The 22,375-nt window shown below is 37.4% G+C and overlaps 1 protein-coding gene across 8 annotated transcripts in view; it reads right to left on the bottom strand.

The window, feature by feature from the left end:
• The window catches only part of gulp1b (GULP PTB domain containing engulfment adaptor 1b), an 89,151-nt gene that overhangs the window by 18,528 nt on the left and 48,248 nt on the right, over positions 1-22,375 (bottom strand). For 4 of the 8 annotated variants that reach the window (XM_062997709.1, XM_062997707.1, XM_062997708.1 and 1 more), the window contains exons 3-10: positions 15,661-15,722; positions 13,055-13,126; positions 10,993-11,091; positions 10,164-10,301; positions 9,665-9,781; positions 1,095-1,181; positions 780-974; positions 457-592 (exon numbers count right to left, since the gene is read on the bottom strand). In XM_062997709.1, coding sequence (XP_062853779.1) covers positions 457-592; positions 780-974; positions 1,095-1,181; positions 9,665-9,781; positions 10,164-10,301; positions 10,993-11,091; positions 13,055-13,126; positions 15,661-15,722 — 906 coding nt within the window. Of the gene's footprint in view, positions 1-456; positions 593-779; positions 975-1,094; positions 1,182-9,664; positions 9,782-10,163; positions 10,302-10,992; positions 11,092-13,054; positions 13,127-15,660; positions 15,723-16,414; positions 16,457-22,375 lie in introns of those variants that run through there. The other 4 variants (XM_062997712.1, XM_062997713.1, XM_062997710.1 and 1 more) reach the window with 3 other exon arrangements.

Here is a 22,375-nt window from a genome sequence, read left to right as displayed (position 1 = left end):
AATGCATAATGAGGAGTACCATCCCCACACCTCACCAGTCTCCATGGTAAGTGGGCATGCTGCACATAACTAAACACAAAGCAACACTACACTATAACAATAATAGCCATCAAATTAAAAATATATTTACAAAATACAATTAAGTTGGCCAGTGGAAATATTTTCTTTGTACTATTTTGACAGTTTCTAAATATTCAAGGGGATTAACAAATGACAGACTTTTTTTAACCTTTTCTGGAAATTGGGTTTGTGTGTGTGTTGACTATAATTTACCCATCATTCCCATCTCTTGAATAAGATGAATAATGGCACCCACAACTCTTATCTACACAATAAAGAAGGAAGGTCTGGCTGCCAGCTTTAACTAAATATTCTCAGACTTCCCTCCCTTTCATTACAGTCTTTTTTAATTACTTTTAATTAAATCTACACTCATGAATACATTTTAGTACTCACATTTGTTCTTGGGAGACAGTGAAGTTAGAGTTGGTGTACCATTACACACTGGCATCTCTAACACAGAAGATTCGGGAGTGAATGGCACCATGTCAAATAGGTCTGTAGAGGGCATTTTTACTGGGAAACTTCCAGCCTATCAACAGCACACAAACATTAGGTTACTACTGCTCACAAAAATATAAGCAATAAAATATGTTTTAGAAATGTAAGTGTGCTCCACTAAATCAACAATGTTTTAATGTAACTCAGTCAGCTCTATATCATGTCTATGAATCTATGCACATATACAGTATAACAGCAAAGCAGAAAAACAGGTTTACACAAGGTCGAGGAATACTGGAGCCAGGGATTGGCAGAAGGAGGTTCGGTTTAGCAGTGGGCGGCGTGAGCAGGCCTACTGATTGGTTGGAATCAGGTGAACTGACAGGCGTTAGCGTGACGGAAGAAATCTCGAAAGAGGATAGTGAGGTGAAATTCTCAGCAGAGCAGGAAAGCATGGATGATAACATGTAAGCCTGTAGAGAAGTAGAGAAATTAACATGCAAAACTGCAAAAAACAGAAAAAAACTGTAGCAATTGCATATAGATTTAAAAGCTGTACATTAAATACAATCTATATAAATAATTGAACATACGGATGATGACTGTGCACAGCTGAGCTGCTCCTCCAGGTCCTGGAGTTGCTTTTTGAGCTTTGAATTCTCTGTTTCCAAATCCTGAATCTAACAAAATAAACACATTTTCATAGTAATCAAAAAAACATACTCTACAGCAGCGGTGTAAAACGTTTTGGATGAACTTAAACTAAGACCACAACCAAGTACCCTTCTATTATTATTAAAACATAATACATACAGTTTTAGGGCAAACCTTTTAACTGAAAGCTATTTATAACTACATTATAAGTGAACATTGTCAGGAAAATAAGTCATATACATATACACATGTACAGTACAATGAAATTCTTTCTCTTGTCCCAATTCAGAATTTGTTATAAATAGTCTATGTTATATATACTCTGTTAAAATTCAAAGTTTGTTATTTATAGTTTAAGTTATATATAGTCAGTTACAATTCAAAGTTTGTTATATATAGTCTGTTACAATTCAGAGTTTGTTATATATAGTCTATGTTATATATAGTCAGTTACAATTCAGAGTTTGCTATATATAGTCTGTTACAATTTAGTTTGTTATATATAGTCTGTTACAATTCAGAGATTGTTATATATATATATAGTCTATGTTATATATAGTCAGTTACAATTCAAAGTTTGTTATATATAGTCAATTACAATTCAAAGTTTGTTATATATAGTCAATTACAATTCAAAGTTTGTTATATATAGTCTATGTTATATATAGTCAGTTACAATTCAAAGTTTGTTATATATAGTCAATTACAATTCAAAGTTTGTTATATATAGTCAATTACAATTCAAAGTTTGTTATATATAGTCTGTTACAATTCAGAGTTTGTTATATATAGTCTGTTACAATTTAGTTTGTTATATATAGTCTGTTACAATTCAGAGATTGTTATATATATATATAGTCTATGTTATATATAGTCAGTTACAATTCAAAGTTTGTTATATATAGTCAATTACAATTCAAAGTTTGTTATATATAGTCAATTACAATTCAAAGTTTGTTATATATAGTCTGTTACAATTTAGTTTGTTATATATAGTCTGTTACAATTCAGAGATTGTTATATATATATATAGTCTATGTTATATATAGTCAGTTACAATTCAAAGTTTGTTATATATAGTCAATTACAATTCAAAGTTTGTTATATATAGTCAATTACAATTCAGAGTTTGCTATATATAGTCTGTTACAATTTAGTTTGTTATATATAGTCTGTTACAATTCAGAGATTGTTATATATATATATAGTCTATGTTATATATAGTCAGTTACAATTCAAAGTTTGTTATATATAGTCAATTACAATTCAAAGTTTGTTATATATAGTCAATTACAATTCAAAGTTTGTTATATATAGTCTATGTTATATATAGTCAGTTACAATTCAAAGTTTGTTATATATAGTCAATTACAATTCAAAGTTTGTTATATATAGTCAATTACAATTCAAAGTTTGTTATATATAGTCTGTTACAATTCAGAGTTTGTTATATATAGTCTATGTTATATATAGTCAGTTACAATTCAGAGTTTGCTATATATAGTCTGTTACAATTCAGTTTGTTATATATAGTCTATGTTATATATAGTCTGTTACAATTCAGAGTTTGTTATATATAGTCTATGTTATATATAGTTAGTTACAATTCAAATATTGTTATATATAGTCTGTTACAATTCAGAGTTTGTTATATATAGTCTATGTTATATATAGTCAGTTACAATTCAGAGTTTGTTATATATAGTCTATGTTTTATATAGTCTGTTACAATTCAGAGTTTGTTATATATAGTCTATGTTATATATATAGTCTGTTACAATTCAGAGTTTGTTATATATAGTCTATGTTATATATAGTTACAGGGGTTGGACAAAATAACTGAAACACCTGGTTTTAGACCACAATAATTTATTAGTATGGTGTAGGGCCTCCTTTTGCGGCCAATACAGCGTCAATTCGTCTTGGAAATGACATATACAAGTCCTGCACAGTGGTCAGAGGGATTTTAAGCCATTCTTCTTGCAGGATAGTGGCCAGGTCACTACGTGATGCTGGTGGAGGAAAATGTTTCCTGACTCGCTTCTCCAAAACACCCCAAAGTGGCTCAATAATATTTAGATCTGGTGACTGTGCAGGCGATGGGAGATGTTCAACTTCACTTTCATGTTCATCAAACCAATCTTTCACCAGTCTTGCTGTGTGTTTTGGTGCATTGTCATCCTGATACACGGCACCGCCATTGGATGCACATGGTCCTCCAGAATGGTTCGGTAGTCCTTGGCAGTGACGCGCCCATCTAGCACAAGTATTGGGCCAAGGGAAGGCCATGATATGGCAGCCCAAACCATCACTGATCCACCCCCATGCTTCACTCTGGGCATGCAACAGTCTGGGTGGTACGCTTCTTTGGGGCTTCTCCACACCGTAACTCTCCCGGATGTGGGGAAAACAGTAAAGGTGGACTCATCAGAGATCAATACATGTTTCACATTGTCCACAGCCCAAGATTTGCACTCCTTGCACCATTGAAACCGACGTTTGGCATTGGCACGAGTGACCAAAGGTTTGGCTATAGCAGCCCGGCCGTGTATATTGACCCTGTGGAGCTCCCGACGGACAGTTCTGGTGGAAACAGGAGAGTTGAGGTGCACATTTAATTCTGCCGTGATTTGGGCAGCCGTGGTTTGATGTTTTTTGGATACAATCCGGGTTAGCACCCGAACATCCCTTTCAGACAGCTTCCTCTTGCGTCCACAGTTAATCCTGTTGGATGTGGTTTGTCCTTCTTGGTGGTATGCTGACATTACCCTGGATACCGTGGCTCTTGATACATCACAAAGACTTGCTGTCTTGGTCACAGATGCGCCAGCAAGACGTGCACCAACAATTTGTCCTCTTTTGAACTCTGGTATGTCACCCATAATGTTGTGTGCATTGCAATATTTTGAGCAAAACTGTGCTCTTACCCTGCTAATTGAACCTTCACACTCTGCTCTTACTGGTGCAATGTGCAATTAATGAAGATTGGCCACCAGACTGGTCCAATTTAGCCATGAAACCTCCCACACTAAAATGACAGGTGTTTCAGTTATTTTGTCCAACCCCTGTAGTTACAATTCAAAGTTTGTTATATATAGTCTGTTACAATTCAGAGTTTGTTATATATAGTCTATGTTATATATAGTCAGTTACAATTCAGAGTTTGCTATATATAGTCTGTTACAATTCAGTTTGTTATATATAGTCTATGTTATATATAGTCTGTTACAATTCAGAGTTTGTTATATATAGTCTATGTTATATATAGTCTGTTACAATTCAAAGTTTGTTATATATAGTCTGTTACCATTCAGTTTGTTATATAAAGTCTGTTATGTATAGTCTGTTACAATTCAGAGTTTGTTATATACAGTGTATCACAAAAGTGAGTACACCCCTCACATTTCTGCAGATATTTAAGTATAACTTTTCATGGGACAACACTGACAAAATGACACTTTGACACAATGAAAAGTAGTCTGTGTGCAGCTTATATAACAGTGTAAATTTATTCTTCCCTCAAAATAACTCAATATACAGCCATTAATGTCTAAACCACCGGCAACAAAAGTGAGTACACCCCTTAGTGAAAGTTCCTGAAGTGTCAATATTTTGTGTGGCCACCATTATTTCACAGAAGTGCCTTAACTCTCCTGGGCATGGAGTTTACCAGAGCTTCACAGGTTGCCACTGGAATGCTTTTCCACTCCTCCATGACGACATCACGGAGCTGGCGGATATTCGAGACTTTGCGCTCCTCCACCTTCCACTTGAGGATGCCCCAAAGATGTTCTATTGGGTTTAGGTCTGGAGACATGCTTGGCCAGTCCATCACCTTTACCCTCAGCCTCTTCAATAAAGCAGTGGTCGTCTTAGAGGTGTGTTTGGGGTCATTATCATGCTGGAACACTGCCCTGCGACCCAGTTTCCGGAGGGAGGGGATCATGCTCTGCTTAGTATTTCACAGTACATAATGGAGTTCATGTGTCCCTCAATGAAATGTAACTCCCCAACACCTGCCGCACTCATGCAGCCCCAGACCATGGCATTCCCACCACCATGCTTGACTGTAGGCATGACACACTTATCTTTGTACTCCTCACCTGATTGCCGCCACACATGCTTGAGACCATCTGAACCAAACAAATTAATCTTGGTCTCATCAGACCATAGGACATGGTTCCAGTAATCCATGTCCTTTGTTGACATGTCTTCAGCAAACTGTTTGCGGGCTTTCTTGTGTAGAGACTTCAGAAGAGGCTTCCTTCTGGGGTGACAGCCATGCAGACCAATTTGATGTAGTGTGCGGCGTATGGTCTGAGCACTGACAGGCTGACCCCTCACCTTTTCAATCTCTGCAGCAATGCTGACAGCACTCCTGCGCCTATCTTTCAAAAACAGCAGTTGGATGTGACGCTGAGCACGTGCACTCAGCTTCTTTGGACGACCAACGCGAGGTCTGTTCTGAGTGGACCCTGCTCTTTTAAAATGCTGGATGATCTTAGCCACTGTGCTGCAGCTCAGTTTCAGGGTGTTGGCAATCTTCTTGTAGCCTTGGCCATCTTCATGTAGTGCAACAATTCGTCTTTTAAGATCCTCAGAGAGTTCTTTGCCATGAGGTGCCATGTTGGAACTTTCAGTGACCAGTATGAGAGAGTGTGAGAGCTGTACTACTAAATTGAACACACCTGCTCCCTACGCACACCTGAGACCTAGTAACACTAACAAATCACATGACATTTTGGAGGGAAAATGACAAGCAGTGCTCAATTTGGACATTTAGGGGTGTAGTCTCTTAGGGGTGTACTCACTTTTGTTGCCGGTGGTTTAGACATTAATGGCTGTATATTGAGTTATTTTGAGGGAAGAATAAATTTACACTGTTATATAAGCTGCACACAGACTACTTTTCATTGTGTCAAAGTGTCATTTTGTCAGTGTTGTCCCATGAAAAGATATACTTAAATATCTGCAGAAATGTGAGGGGTGTACTCACTTTTGTGATACACTGTATAGTCAGTTACAATTCAGAGTTTGCTATATATAGTCTGTTACAATTCAGAGTTTGTTATATATATAGTCTGTTATATATAGTCAGTTACAATTCAGAGTTTGTTATATATAGTCTATGTTATATATAGTCTGTTACAATTCAGAGTTTGTTATATATAGTCTGTTACAATTCAGAGTTTGTTATATATAGTCTATGTTATATATAGTCAGTTACAATTCAGTTTGTTATATATAGTCTATGTTATATATAGTCTGTTACAATTCAGAGTTTGTTATATATAGTCTATGTTATATATAGTCTGTTACAATTCAAAGTTTGTTATATATAGTCTGTTACCATTCAGAGTTTGCTATATATAGTCTGTTACTATTCAGAGTTTGTTATATATAGTCTATGTTATATATAGTCTGTTACAATTCAGAGTTTGTTATATATAGTCTGTTATATATAGTCAGTTACAATTCAGAGTTTGCTATATATAGTCTGTTACAATTCAGAGTTTGTTATATGTAGTCTGTTACAATTCAGAGTTTGTTATATATAGTCTATGTTATATGTAGTCTGTTACAATTCAAAGTTTGTTATATATAGTTTAAGTTATATATAGTCAGTTACAATTCAAAGTTTGTTATATATAGTCTGTTACAATTCAGAGTTTGTTATATATAGTCTATGTTATATATAGTCAGTTACAATTCAGAGTTTGCTATATATAGTCTGTTACAATTCAGTTTGTTATATATAGCCTATGTTAAATATAGTCTGTCACAATTCAAAGTTTGTTATATATAGTCTGTTACAATTCAAAGTTTGTTATATATAGTCTGTTACAATTCAGAGTTTGTTATATACAGTCTATGTTATACAGTCAGTGACAATTCAGAGTTTGCTATATATAGTCTATGTTATATATAGTCTGTTACAATTCAGAGTTTGTTATATATAGTCTATGTTATATATAGTCTGTTACAATTCAGAGTTTGTTATATATAGTCTATGTTAGTCAGTTACAATTCAGAGTTTGCTATATATAGTCTGTTACAATTCAGAGTTTGTTATATATAGTCTATGTTATATATAGTCTGTTACAATTCAGAGTTTGTTATATATAGTCTATGTTATATATAGTCTGTTACAATTCAGAGTTTGTTATATATAGTCTATGTTATATATAGTCAGTTACAATTCAGAGTTTGCTATATATAGTCTATGTTATATATGTTATATACAGGGGTTGGACAAAATAACTGAAACACCTGTCATTTTAGTGTGGGAGGTTTCATGGCTAAATTGGACCAGTCTGGTGGCCAATCTTCATTAATTGCACATTGCACCAGTAAGAGCAGAGTGTGAAGGTTCAATTAGCAGAGTAAGAGCACAGTTTTGCTCAAAATATTGCAATGCACACAACATTATGGGTGACATACCAGAGTTCAAAAGAGGACAAATTGTTGGTGCACGTCTTGCTGGCGCATCTGTGACCAAGACAGCAAGTCTTTGTGATGTATCAAGAGCCACGGTATCCAGGGTAATGTCAGCATACCACCAAGAAGGACAAACCACATCCAACAGGATTAACTGTGGACGCAAGAGGAAGCTGTCTGAAAGGGATGTTCGGGTGCTAACCCGGATTGTATCCAAAAAACATCAAACCACGGCTGCCCAAATCACGGCAGAATTAAATGTGCACCTCAACTCTCCTGTTTCCACCAGAACTGTCCGTCGGGAGCTCCACAGGGTCAATATACACGGCCGGGCTGCTATAGCCAAACCTTTGGTCACTCGTGCCAATGCCAAACGTCGGTTTCAATGGTGCAAGGAGCGCAAATCTTGGGCTGTGGACAATGTTTAACATGTATTGTTCTCTGATGAGTCCACCTTTACTGTTTTCCCCACATCCGGGAGAGTTATGGTGTGGAGAAGCCCCAAAGAAGCGTACCACCCAGACTGTTGCATGCCCAGAGTGAAGTATGGGGGTGGATCAGTGATGGTTTGGGCTGCCATATCATGGCATTCCCTTGGCCCAATACTTGTGCTAGATGGGCGCGTCACTGCCAAGGACTACCGAACCATTCTGGAGGACCATGTGCATCCAATGGTGGTGCCGTGTATCAGGATGACAATGCACCAATACACACAGCAAGACTGGTGAAAGATTGGTTTGATGAACATGAAAGTGAAGTTGAACATCTCCCATGGCCTGCACAGTCACCAGATCTAAATATTATTGAGCCACTTTGGGGTGTTTTGGAGAAGTGAGTCAGGAAACATTTTCCTCCACCAGCATCACGTAGTGACCTGGCCACTATCCTGCAAGAAGAATGGCTTAAAATCCCTCTGACCACTGTGCAGGACTTGTATATGTAATTTCCAAGACAAATTGACGCTGTATTGGCCGCAAAAGGAGGCCCTACACCATACTAATAAATTATTGTGGTCTAAAACCAGGTGTTTCAGTTATTTTGTCCAACCCCTGTATAGTCAGTTACAATTCAAAGTTTGTTATATATAGTCTGTTACAATTCAGAGTTTGTTATATATAGTCTATGTTATATATAGTCAGTTACAATTCAGAGTTTGCTATATATAGTCTGTTACAATTCAGTTTGTTTTATATAGTCTGTTATATATTGTCTGTTACAATTCAGAGTTTGTTATATATAGTCTGTTACAATTCAGTTTGTTATATATAGTCTATGTTATATATAGTCTGTTACAATTCAGAGTTTGCTATATATAGTGTTACAATTCAGAGTTTGTTATATATAGTCTATGTTATATATAGTCTGTTACAATTCAGAGTTTGTTATATATAGTCAGTTACAATTCAGAGTTTGCTATATATAGTCTGTTATATATAGTCAGTTACAATTCAGAGTTTGTTATATATATAGTCTATGTTATATATAGACTGTTACAATTCAGAGTTTGTTATATATAGTCTATGTTATATATAGTCAGTTACAATTCAGAGTTTGCTATATAGTCTGTATTATATATAGTCAGTTACAATGCAGAGTTTGCTATATATAGTCTGTTACAATTCAGTTTGTTATATATAGTCTATGTTATATATAGTCTGTTACAATTCAGAGTTTGTTATATATAGTCTGTTATATATAGTCAGTTACAATTCAGTTTGTTATATAGTCTGTTACAATTCAGAGTTTGTTATATATAGTCTATGTTATATATAGTCAGTTACAATTCAGAGTTTGTTATATATAGTGTGTTACAATTTAGAGTTTGTTATATATAGTCTGTTACAATTCAGAGTTTGTTATATATAGTCTGTTACAATTTAGACTTTGTTATATATAGTCAGTTACAATTTAGAGTTTGTTATATATAGTCTGTTACAATTTAGAGTTTGTTATATATAGTCTGTTACAACTAAGAGTTTGTTATTTATTGTCTTGTTTTTTGTAGTTTTTTTTTTGCCAAATTTATTTCAGATTTTCAGTACCTTTATGCACTATTTATTCATGCACTTACCCGTTTCTGTAAGTTTCCTATCTGTTTTCTTGTTTCTACATCTTTTCCTCCCGACTCCAGGAACTTTTTATATGCCAGGTCAAATGCCTGTCCAATGGCAAGGGTAATCTCTTCCGCCTAAACCAGCCAATCCCAAAAAAACAAAGAAAAAATTATAATATAAATGTAATATAAAAATATAAAATGATAATAAAAACTGGTAATAACAAATGATGATAAATTGTATACATTTACTGACTGTAGCCATCTAATGCTACACATAAATTGTCAGCCCTCTCTACCCTGTCTTTCACTGACAAGGGAACACTATAGCACCCACCACTGAGCAGGTATTACTTGAGTGGTGAATCAGTGTTAGCACAACAGTGGCAGTCACTGTTCACAGGGAAGAGGATGTGAAAAAAGTGTGTATGGCAAATGACTACAGTCAACAACCTACAAAGAGCACCTGTGTAGCACTACTATATGTGCATCCTATACAAAGACATGTCAGACATACACATTTCTCACTGTCGAACACGTAGCACAAGTGCCTCTTGGTGTCAGGCTCGGTGCAGATGTAGGCAAAGATTCGCTTGTCCGTTTTATCATCAGCACAGAAAGACATCCTATACAACTGGCAGTTATGTTGAACATCCTAGAGAAAATAAAGGCACAATTACACGCTTACTACGTGTTTTACGTTAACTGAGAACTGGGTGGACAAAAAAAATGTGTGTTCAAAAAGACAAAAACAATGTACTCACTGCTAAGATTTTCTGGAAGGCTGCATTTTATTACAATTAAATATGTGGGTTTTTTCTATATAAATTTATGTAAATGTCATTGTTTAGACAAAATCCATGGGAAACAAACTATGAACTTTTTGAATTATTTCTAAGTTATAATGTACATTTACTGTGGTAGCACAAGCCTATCTAACAAGTGTACCTAGTCTACTGTCTAAAATTATTAGTGACTCTCTTCTGATATGTAACATCCATATATGCATGTTAGGTTTTTTATCTGTTTTTAACAGTTTCTCGTTTAAAAAAATAAATAAATAAACAAAATAAAATAATAATAAAAAAGTAACACCCCCAAACACAACACATCCTGGCGTTTCTGAGTCTACACTGTAATGTCTCCAACTGATGTCCTTTGTGAATCATTTGTTCTATATAATTTACATAAATGATGTAAAGTATACAGCTAACATATGCAAATGGCTCAAACTTTATTCTGCTAAAGATTAGTACATCTAGCCCTTATTATCACAGCAGTGTTGCATTTTTGGGTCTTCAATGATTCATAAACACCATGCCACAACTATGATGAGTGCTTAGTACCTTTGTTTTTGGATCCAGTATTTTTATACCATATATGGAGATCTGCAGCTCAACTTTGGGAACTTTTTCACCCTCTGACTTTTTAATATGCCTCTGAAACTAAAGAAAGCAAAGACAAGCATTTCAGTTGTAGAATCTGAACATTCAATAATATTAATTATTAACTTTTAACAGTCAGTAGAAATGATCAGCACTATATCATGAAACCAGAAGAGGGTGGCAGAGAGTGTCAAAGCCAACATCAACTCCTACTCCAGTAAGATTGCATAAATGACCTCAATCTTACTGGTCACCATTGGAATAAATATGAAGATAGATTATGAGCCAGGCTTCTTATTTAACATCAATGACTGACCTCACAAGAGCTCTTTGGTTAAATGGGCAAACATTCCCAAAGACTCACTCCAAAATCTTATTACCATTAACAAACATGTTAAACATTTATTGCATGTGTTCAGTCACTTTACTAATGATAAACATATGGTATGCAGCACATAGAAAACATTGGTTGGAAGGATTTCACACAATGACTTGCCACGATAAAGGTAAATGAGCTGCCTAAAATTCTTGGGGACAAAATTCTTAAACAACATTTAATTGAAAAAAGCATTCTAAACATCTTTGTCAGCAAAACTGGCTCAATATTCTAAAAGTGGAACCTTTAATCTTTCTGAAACTGGTGCATTATACAAGATTTTTAAAACAGGCTCCAAGACTTATAGGAAATACAAGAAAAAAAAGCACTCAATTAAAAAACAAAAAACAAAACTGTGAACAATAAGCAATGAACTACATCACAATAATCTCCCTTTTTACAGTCCCTATGAAACTTGCACATTTAAACTTCAGCCAGATCAGATCAATAGTCAAATAAAACAATAATTTTTTTCAACATTTCAGTATTTGTTTGGAGAGTGAGGAGTTGCTTATATAATCCCAAGAACACCCTATTCACAGTAAAATATGGAGGTGGAAGGTAATATGGGTTTACTTTCCTGCAAACAAAGCTGGGTCATTACATGACGTCCTGAGGAACATGAATATAGTGATAAATATGTATATGTAAAAATAAATAAAAAGTAACCCCAAATATAAAGTCTAAATATTTAAGAATGTTTTCTAAATAAGGTGAAAGGTCACTTTATATATAGAAAAAAAAGCAAAACTTGCTTGTTCCCTAGTGTAGTTGCTCTGAGAAAAATGTGGCAGATATAATAACTATTAACAAAAACATGGCAAAAAAAGGACTTGGGTGGTGCAGCAATCTAATGCTAGCCCACCACCACTGAGATCTTGAGAGCTTGAGTTTGAATCCCTGCTGTGCTATCGGGTATCTAACAAGCACGGCTGCTACAGGGAGAGAGGTCAACAGGGTTCGTCATTGCTGCTGCAAAAGTGACCTCTGCTGGTTGGTTGAGGCACCTCTGGCGTCTAACCAGGGTCCTTGAACAGTGTTGAAGACAGCAACCACTTTTTTGGGCCAGTCTTTTTACACCCTGCAGACTTAAATTGGCAATTTTGTCTGCTGCTAGGGGGCGACCAGCTGATTGGCAGCAGTGCTGAGTTTCAAACTCGGGGAGTTCAGAATCACAGCACTGGTGTGCTAGTGGATTATCAGGCTGCACCACCTGGGCGTCTTATTAAGTCTTATTAATGTTGTACTTAATAGTCATTTTAATGTGTGGCCTAATGAGAAATGTTTATAGTTGAACTATAAAAATGATGAAGCAACTTCCACTATCGTAGGAGACTAATGGACAATGATGTATGAATTGGTACATATTTTATTACACATTGTTTTGAAATATAAAGCCATTACACTGAGATAATTAAAGTCAGACCCTTAATGCAGTTGCTCCTCTAACACACATAAATCCTATAAAACTCAAATGACAAGTAAACATTCCAGATTAAATGACTGCAGATTGCCATTTAATCAGTAGCAAGGTTACAGCTTACAGACCATAAAAACTCTTCAGAAAATTAAAAAAAAGTGTGAGGATATTTGAATGGACTGTAAATTCTGTATATGATGTGCTCTTTATTTTGCACACACACTTACCTTTAGTTTCCTCACAGCTGTTCGAACAACATCGGTGCCTTTTGGTTGGTCAACCTCTGTGATTCCCAAAAACTGCAAGTGTACAAATCATGACATAAATTTATGTTAAATTTAATAAATGTAAACAACACAGTCTGTTTCATATTTCATCCAAAAAAGAGCTCTGACAACTGACAGTTTGATATGTGGGATTTAAAAGCCACATCATTAGGTGCATCAGTCATAAAAATGAGAAAATCTCATTTCGGGGCCGTGAAAGTCAAACATGGACAAATTGCATGAGCACAGTGGTGGCAGGATGAAGCTCACTGAAAGGGATAGACAAAGCTTAATAGGATAGTTGCTAAATACCCCAGAAGTGAAGCTGTAAATAAACACAGAACCCCGTCTATATAGAAACTGTATTATATATTTTATATTATTTTATATAATGTTATTTATATTGGCAATACAACACATACAGTTCAAGTCAAATGTTTACATAGACTTTTTACATGCATTTAATGGCATTTTGGAGATTTGAATGACTCTTCTGATATTCATGTAAGACTGAATAAAAAGAATACAATTATTCATTTTAAGAATCTTCCACAATTTTTTCTTTCAGTTGCTACCGTATTTAATGGTCGCTACAGTGAATCTGGTCCACATACCAGACTTGGCAGAGTTTTTACATCGGTTGCCCCTCCTGATGCAACCATTCTATTTTTATTTGTACTTGGGACTGGCACTGAGATCGCACTGACAAGTAAACCTCCCAGTGGATTGTTTTGGCAGCAGTAGGTCTATAGACACTGTCCAGTATGTTTCAGCAGCTTCTAATTCACGGAAGACCTGCTTCTGGTTTATTAAATCTGGCAATTAAAAAAAAATCTTACTTTATTAATCCCATAGGGAAATTTAAATACATGTTTTATAATATTTTTTAAATCTGAGATTAATTTTGTGTTCTTTACATCATATATTTGATATGGTCCATATCCCTGCAATCTGACAAATTAGTTCAGTGAAGTTCTTCATGAAAATGAGTGCACCTTCTGAATGGCATGAAGAACACATTTCCATTACGTCAAAATTCTGTTGTACTACACAGCTCAAAAAAATTAAGGGAACACTTAAATCATACATCGAATCTTGAAGAACGAAAGATTCAAATCTTTACTGATATAAAGTGTGTAATGAGTTAAGAACAAAATGACATAACAACAGTCAATAGAAACCAAAATCATCAACCCATGCAGGGCTGGACTCAAATTCATACCAAAAATCTAAGTAAAACATTGAAATCATAGGCTCATCCAATTTCTGTGAATTTCATTACGGCAACTCATAATGTTACTCAGTAGAGTGTATGACCCCCACGTGCCTGTATGCACTCCTTGCAACGTCTGGCCATGCTCCTGATGAGACGGCGGATGGTCACCTGGGGGATGTCCTCCCAGACTACACTCTTGCCACATGAGGCTAGGCATTGTCCTACACCAGGAGGAACCCAGAGCCCACTGTACCAGCGTAAGGTCTGGCAATGGCTCTGAAGATTTTATCTCGGTACCTAATAGCATTCAGGGTTCTGTTGGCTATACTGTGGAGGTTTGTGCGACCCTTCAAGGATATGCCTCCCCAGACCATCACTGACCTGAAAGGGCTGCAGGTACCGCCTCATGCTACCAGTAGTGACAAGGTCACTAGCAAAACACAAAACTAGAGAAGAATCAGTCAGGAAGGATAAGGAAAGACTACTTGTCTGTGGACACCACCTGAAAAACCATTTTCTTTTTGGGGGTTGTCTTGCTGTTGCCTCTCCGGTGCACCTGTTGTCACTTTAATTTGCACCAAAGCACTTGATTTACAATCGCTTATGCTTCCTAACTGGGCAGATTGATATCCCTGAAGTTTAACTGACTTTGTGTTGTATTGTAATGATTAAGTGTTCCCTTCATTTTTTTGAGCAGTGTAAATTGACTAAATTGTACTAAATCTCACACATGAGATGTCCACAGGATTTTGAAAATCATATGATTCCTATTAAGCAATAAAAAATAAGCCAGAGTCCTTATGGTTTTGCTGTTGCTGTAAAAATCTGTAAGAACATTAAATGGTTAAAGATGTAGCAACAAAAGAAATCCAAGCAGAGCTTAGTAGAGATATTCAGTAATTGATTATCTGATAATAAAAGGAGGTTTGCGGGTTGTTAGCTGACTGCACAAGAGAGGGTAATAAAAAGAAAGTAAAGCTCCGGTTAGTTTTTTCAAACATTTACAGCTGTTCTTTCTCTGGCCACATCCATCATTTCAGCAACAGACCAGAAGTGTATATATCAAAATACTGCCAAGGACAATATGTATCAACAATTTACAGTACACAACTGGACTGCCTATATAAAGGTAGGGTGATGAATTGCTTTTCTCTATGTGTGTGTGTCTGCAGTGCAGTAAACCTTTCCTCAGGTTTGCTCCAATGACTGCAGATTGAATCTTTCAAATAAGTATATTAAAATATTCTGGGTACAAACTTTCATCAAAACAAATGCTATTTTGTAGAGCTACACACACAACAGAAAGCTCATAATAAAGAAAATAAAAAATAGTTTTCAATCTGTACTTTACCTTAGCACTGTAGGCTATATGATTATTCACCAGAGCCTCAGGGTTGTGCATGGTAGGTTTATCTGCAAAAGGCAAAAACTTGATTATAATAAACAGTTCACAGAAACACAAAGCATAGGGCAAAGCATTAGAGTCTAAATGCTGAATGTTGGAAAGCATTTCTAATACAGGAAGTGGAAAATGACACATAACACAGATCTAAACACATGACTCACAATTACTGTCTCAACATTAGCAAGAAATACTGCTTACACTTGCTGTTCATTTGGTGTAGAGTTCATGAAAAGTCACTTCCAGTTCCAGAGAAAATAATGAAATAAGTACTTTGTTACTGAATGTACAATTAGTGTTAAATGTTGGCACTTCACTGAGTTCTTCTTTTACTAGATGCTATTCACCTACACCCAGTACATTTAAAAAATAACCGGTTTTAAAATCTACACAGCTGACAGAACACAATTCCTTGCAAATCTAATCTGAATATAAGGTTTTTCTTGGACTTTTCAGCAGGAATAATAGTACTGTCTCATTCTCAAATCAGTATCAATAAAGGATAGATCTATGCAAATAGAGCAAATGCAAATGGCAAACAGGTGAGTTCACTACCAGTTGCAATACACTGGGAAAAACAGTTAAAATGTACAGCTTCACATTTACTATACTAAACTAACTAGCACCATTCATAGTTATTGACTAGGTTAAAGTCCATATTATCAGTTAACTTTGACTCCAAGTAACATAAGCCTATGCCAACCTCAGGCTGGCACAGACATCATCTGTGCCTCCATGGCCCCTGCTGGCCAGTGCTGACAGTCCAGATGGACATGATTCTGCGATCTTAGCCCACTGCTATACTCCACAGCAGGTTGGCCTGTTAGTAAACTCCACAGCAGGTTGGACTGTTACTAAACTCCACAGCAGGTTGATCCGTTACTAAACTCCACAGCAGGTTGGTCCATTACTACACTCCACAGCAGGTTGGACTGTTACTAAACTCCACAGCAGGTTGAACTGTTACTAAACTCCACAGCAGGTTGGACTGTTACTAAACTTCACAGCAGGTTGGTCTATTACTAAACTCCACAGCAGGCTGGACTGTTACTAAACTCCACAGCAGGTTGGACTGTTACTAAACTCCACAGCAGGTGTGACTGTTACTAAACTCCACAGCAGGTGTGACTGTTACTAAACTCCACAGCAGGTTGGACTGTTACTAAACTTCACAGCAGGTTGGTCCATTACTAAACTCCACAGCAGGTTGGACTGTTACTAAACTCCACAGCAGGTTGGACTGTTACTAAACTCCACAGCAGGTTGGACTGTTACTAAACTCCACAGCAGGTTGGAATGTTACTAAACTCCACAGCTGGTTGGACTGTTACTACACTTCACAGCAGGTGTGACTGTTACTAAACTCCACAGCAGGTTGGACTGTTACTAAACTCCACAGCAGGTTGGTCCATTACTAAACTCCACAGCAGGTTGGACTGTTACTAAACTCCACAGCAGGTTGGACTGTTACTAAACTCCACAGCAGGTTGGACTGTTACTAAACTCCACAGCAGGTTGGACTGTTACTAAACTTCACAGCAGGTTGGTCCATTACTAAACTCCACAGCAGGTTGGACTGTTACTAAACTCCACAGCAGGTTGGACTGTTACTAAACTCCACAGCAGGTTGGACTGTTACTAAACTCCACAGCAGGTTGGACTGTTACTAAACTCCACAGCAGGTTGGACTGTTACTAAACCCCACAGCAGGTTGGACTGTTACTACACTCCACAGCAGGTGTGACTGTTACTAAACTCCACAGCAGGTTGGTCCATTACTAAACTCCACAGCAGGTGTGACTGTTACTAAACTCCACAGCAGGTTGGACTGTTACTAAACTCCACAGCAGGTTGGACTGTTACTACACTTCACAGCAGGTTGGACTGTTACTAAACTCCACAGCAGGTTGGACTGTTAGTAAACTCCACAGCAGGTGTGACTGTTACTAAACTCCACAGCAGGTTGGTCCATTACTAAACTCCACAGCAGGTGTGACTGTTACTAAACTCCACAGCAGGTTGGACTGTTACTAAACTCCACAGCAGGTTGGACTGTTACTACACTTCACAGCAGGTTGGACTGTTACTAAACTCCACAGCAGGTTGGACTGTTAGTAAACTCCACAGCAGGTTGGTCCGTTACTAAACTCCACAGCAGGTTGGTTCGTTACTAAACTTCACAGCAGGTTGGTTCGTTACTAAACTCCACAGCAGGTTGGACTGTTACTAAACTTCACAGCAGGTTGGTTCGTTACTAAACTTCACAGCAGGTTGGGCCGTTACTAAACTCCACAGCAGGTTGGACTGTAACTAAACTCCACAGCAGGTTGGACTGTTACTAAACTTCACAGCAGGTTGGACTGTAACTAAACTTCAGAGCAGGTTGGACTGTTACTAAACTCCACAGCAGGTTGGACTGTAACTAAACTCCACAGCAGGTTGGACTGTTACTAAACTTCACAGCAGGTTGGACTGTAACTAAACTTCAGAGCAGGTTGGACTGTTACTAAACTCCACAGCAGGTTGGACTGTAACTAAACTTGAGAGCAGGTTGGACTGTTATTAAACTTCACAGCAGGTTGGTCCATTACTACACTCCACAGCAGGTTTATCTGTAACTAAACTCCACAGCAGGTTGGTCCGTTACTAAACTCCACAGCAGGTTGGACTGTTACTAAACTCCACAGCAGGTTGGAATGTTACTAAACTCCACAGCTGGTTGGACTGTTACTACACTTCACAGCAGGTGTGACTGTTACTAAACTCCACAGCAGGTTGGACTGTTACTAAACTTCACAGCAGGTTGGTCCATTACTAAACTCCACAGGAGGTTGGACTGTTACTAAACTCCACAGCAGGTTGGACTGTTACTAAACTCCACAGCAGGTTGGACTGTTACTAAACTCCACAGCAGGTTGGACTGTTACTAAACTCCACAGCAGGTTGGACTGTTACTAAACTCCACAGCAGGTTGGACTGTTACTAAACTTCACAGCAGGTTGGTCCATTACTAAACTCCACAGCAGGTTGGACTGTTACTAAACTCCACAGCAGGTTGGTCCATTACTAAACTCCACAGCAGGTGTGACTGTTACTAAACTCCACAGCAGGTTGGACTGTTACTAAACTCCACAGCAGGTTGGACTGTTACTACACTTCACAGCAGGTTGGACTGTTACTAAACTCCACAGCAGGTTGGACTGTTAGTAAACTCCACAGCAGGTTGGTTCGTTACTAAACTTCACAGCAGGTTGGTTCGTTACTAAACTCCACAGCAGGTTGGACTGTTACTAAACTTCACAGCAGGTTGGGCCGTTACTAAACTTCACAGCAGGTTGGTTCGTTACTAAACTTCACAGCAGGTTGGGCCGTTACTAAACTCCACAGCAGGTTGGACTGTAACTAAACTCCACAGCAGGTTGGACTGTTACCAAACTTCACAGCAGGTTGGACTGTAACTAAACTTCAGAGCAGGTTGGACTGTTACTAAACTCCACAGCAGGTTGGACTGTAACTAAACTCCACAGCAGGTTGGACTGTTACTAAACTTCACAGCAGGTTGGACTGTAACTAAACTTCAGAGCAGGTTGGACTGTTACTAAACTTCAGAGCAGGTTGGACTGTTACTAAACTCCACAGCAGGTTGGACTGTAACTAAACTTCAGAGCAGGTTGGACTGTTATTAAACTTCAAAGCAGGTGTGTCCATTACTACACTCCACAGCAGGTTTATCTGTAACTAAACTCCACAGCAGGTTGGTCCGTTACTAAACTCCACAGCAGGTTGGACTGTTACTAAACTCCACAGCAGGTTGAACCATCTCTGCTAGTGCTGGTTGTCCATGTTTGACATATGCTGCTATGCCCTTAAACACGGTTCACCTTGAAACATTAAAAAAAAAAGTCCAGTTTATGTTATGGTATAAAGTAAGACAGGTTTGTGCTTTTATTACCTTTGCTTATATTTTTGTAGAATTTTTAATCTCCTTGTGTGTGTATACTGAAAAAGAAACTTGACTATAAAACTCCCTTTTAAAAACAGCCTTGTTTTACTGAGAACAAATGTTGCCCATCAGTACAATAAATTCTATATAACCTTGAACATCTACCTGTTTTTTCCCTGGAGAAAATGTATGATGTATCAGGTTGTTGCCAGTGTACAGGGTGATAAACAGGTTGTATGCTCTGTGTCTCTGTTAACTCTGTCTAAAAAAAGAAAATAGGCTTTGATAAATGAAATGAATGGACGTTTTAGCGGTCAGCATCACAACCTGAGCCAATCTAGCCCTTAGTCAGCAGACTGGGTTTAGAAGGAGAGGGCAATATGCCCCAGAGCCAAAGACCAATACCGTAACACTTTTTATAATCAGGCTCCTTGTAAAATGAAGTTCATGGTCAGTAGGAACAATTTTTTTTTTTTGACACCTCTATCAGAAAGCAAATTAAAGCCTATCCACCAGAACCAGATTACAAATACAGTGCTTTTATCACTATGTACAGTGCTATGAACATGTTTCCTCCCTTTCCAAATTCGATTTTAGCATATTAAATTATCAAATGACATGTAATATTAGATAATTAATTAAATAATGATTTCATTGTGAATGGAATTCGTGATAAAAGCACTGTATTGGTGTTCTCTTCTACATGGCCTTATATGACAAATTAATTCCCCCTTAGATACTAAATCCACTAGTTAACCAAATTCAGTTAAAAACTAGCCAATTTCACTAGCCATACCCAGGCATGATAACTGCCAGACTTGTTGACTCTACACATTGCTTAAATAAAACCTGTCTGGCACTGTGAAGCAGGCTGGAAGATGTCAAAAAGTAGCACATTGTCCCACATTCTAAAGAGATTTAAACAGAGATGCATAGCAAAATTATTGAAATCTACCAGTTTGGAAAGGGTTAAAAAGCCATTGTTCTGAGACAGTTGCTCAATCTTCCCAGGTGTAGCCGACCTACCAAAATTTACCCCAAGAACACATCAACCCATCAAAGGTAGAACTTTTTGAAAGAGGTTCTGCAAAGAATCCCTGTACAGAAAGACTCATCGCAAGTTATTACAAATGTTTGATAGCAGTTGTCACTGCCAAGGGTGGCAAGTATTTTTTCACATGGGTGATACAGATTTTAAATAATTATTTATCTTCAATAAATGTAATGATCATTAAAAGCTTCATTTTGTGTAGTTTTTATCCTAAATTAAAATTAGTTGGAAGGTCTGAAACAATTAAATGTGACATTAGCAAAAATATAAATAATCAGGTGGGGGGCAAATAGTTTCTCGGAGCACTGTAGTGCAGTGTTGGGTTTAACTGCATAACTGCTTCCCCTTCTGGTAATCGTAGCCAAATGCATTTTTTTAATGCATTTTTCCTTCCGATTTAGAGCACTCAATTCTTGTCTTCCGCTGCTGAGAGACACCAGATCGCAGCCAAGGAGAGCATGTCACCGCCCATGCCAGCCCTCCTCTTCTCACCCATGCTTTCTGCACGGACGTCTCTTCAGCCAATCAGGGTCCTTACACAGCGTATGAAGACCTACCCACCCACACACAGTCAGGCCCCCACCCTGCAGATACGGTGGGCAATTAGTAACTGCTGCAGGCACTGCCAATCATGCCCGCCAGATGGCGCCCAGCCGGCCGGTGGCAACACTGAGCCTCGAACTGGGGAGTTCAGAAACTCTGTGCTGGTGAGCTAGCGGAATATCCCGCTGCGCCACCTGGGCGCCCAAATAAATTTTTTTATGTAAAATAACCAGAAAACTTCTCAAAAGTCTTGTTTTGTCAATGTGATCAGTAGCAAACTTTAGTCTGAGGAAAACCAAACCGGGTCGAGCCCGGCATCACGATTGATTTCACCAAAATGACCCCCTCCCCCAGAACTCTGTATTTTGGGGTCCTGAGGACACTAAAGGTACTTCATTTATATGCAGGGTTTTATAATTTTCATTAGAATATATCACTATAAACATACCAATAAATGTAAAAGGAAATTGATGAATCATGCAGACTTTAATGACTACATATATTCAACAAATCCTTTACTATAAAATCAGAGCCTTTAAATTTAGCAAAGCATTGAAGTGTCTGTTAACTCGCTGGAGGTCCATAAAAGTAAACAACCAGCTCATAAACACTCCTGCAGAACATCGACCTCATTAAAGTACCATTATTGTCCTCTTAAGAACAGAGAGTATGTGAGAAAGAGCATGTGTTTGGACTCGATGCTTTCATTCAACCAGCAAATCCCAACGGAATCTGTAAAATATTCAATACCACCTACAAGTGCAGCAGCAACACAAGAAAAACTTTACTAAATACGCAATGTAACCAAACAGTTAGGTACGTAGTTTACACACATGCAAGGTTTATCCCCAGCAGGAAACTGGATAACCAGGATCACAGATCTGTCTGTTTAGTTCAGTTTTACACTGCTACTTGAGGCTTTTGCCATTGTAGCCCTTGGCTTGTTCAAAGGGTTTTTTTGAAAAAAATGATTTTTACTAATTTATTTATTAGGATTTTAATGTTTTACACAAATTGGTTACATTTATGACAGGTCAGGTAATTACTGGTTACACAAGACTTTAAAGTCTTTAATGTAAAACACAGTCATGTACAATTCATGTCTGTCATGCATGTCTTTGGACTGG

This window comes from Trichomycterus rosablanca, chromosome 6 (genome assembly GCF_030014385.1).
Source record: "Trichomycterus rosablanca isolate fTriRos1 chromosome 6, fTriRos1.hap1, whole genome shotgun sequence".
Lineage (NCBI taxonomy): Eukaryota > Metazoa > Chordata > Actinopteri > Siluriformes > Trichomycteridae > Trichomycterus > Trichomycterus rosablanca.
The sequence above is the reverse complement of the archived record's forward strand: the minus strand, read 5'-3'. Positions and strand labels throughout refer to the sequence as shown.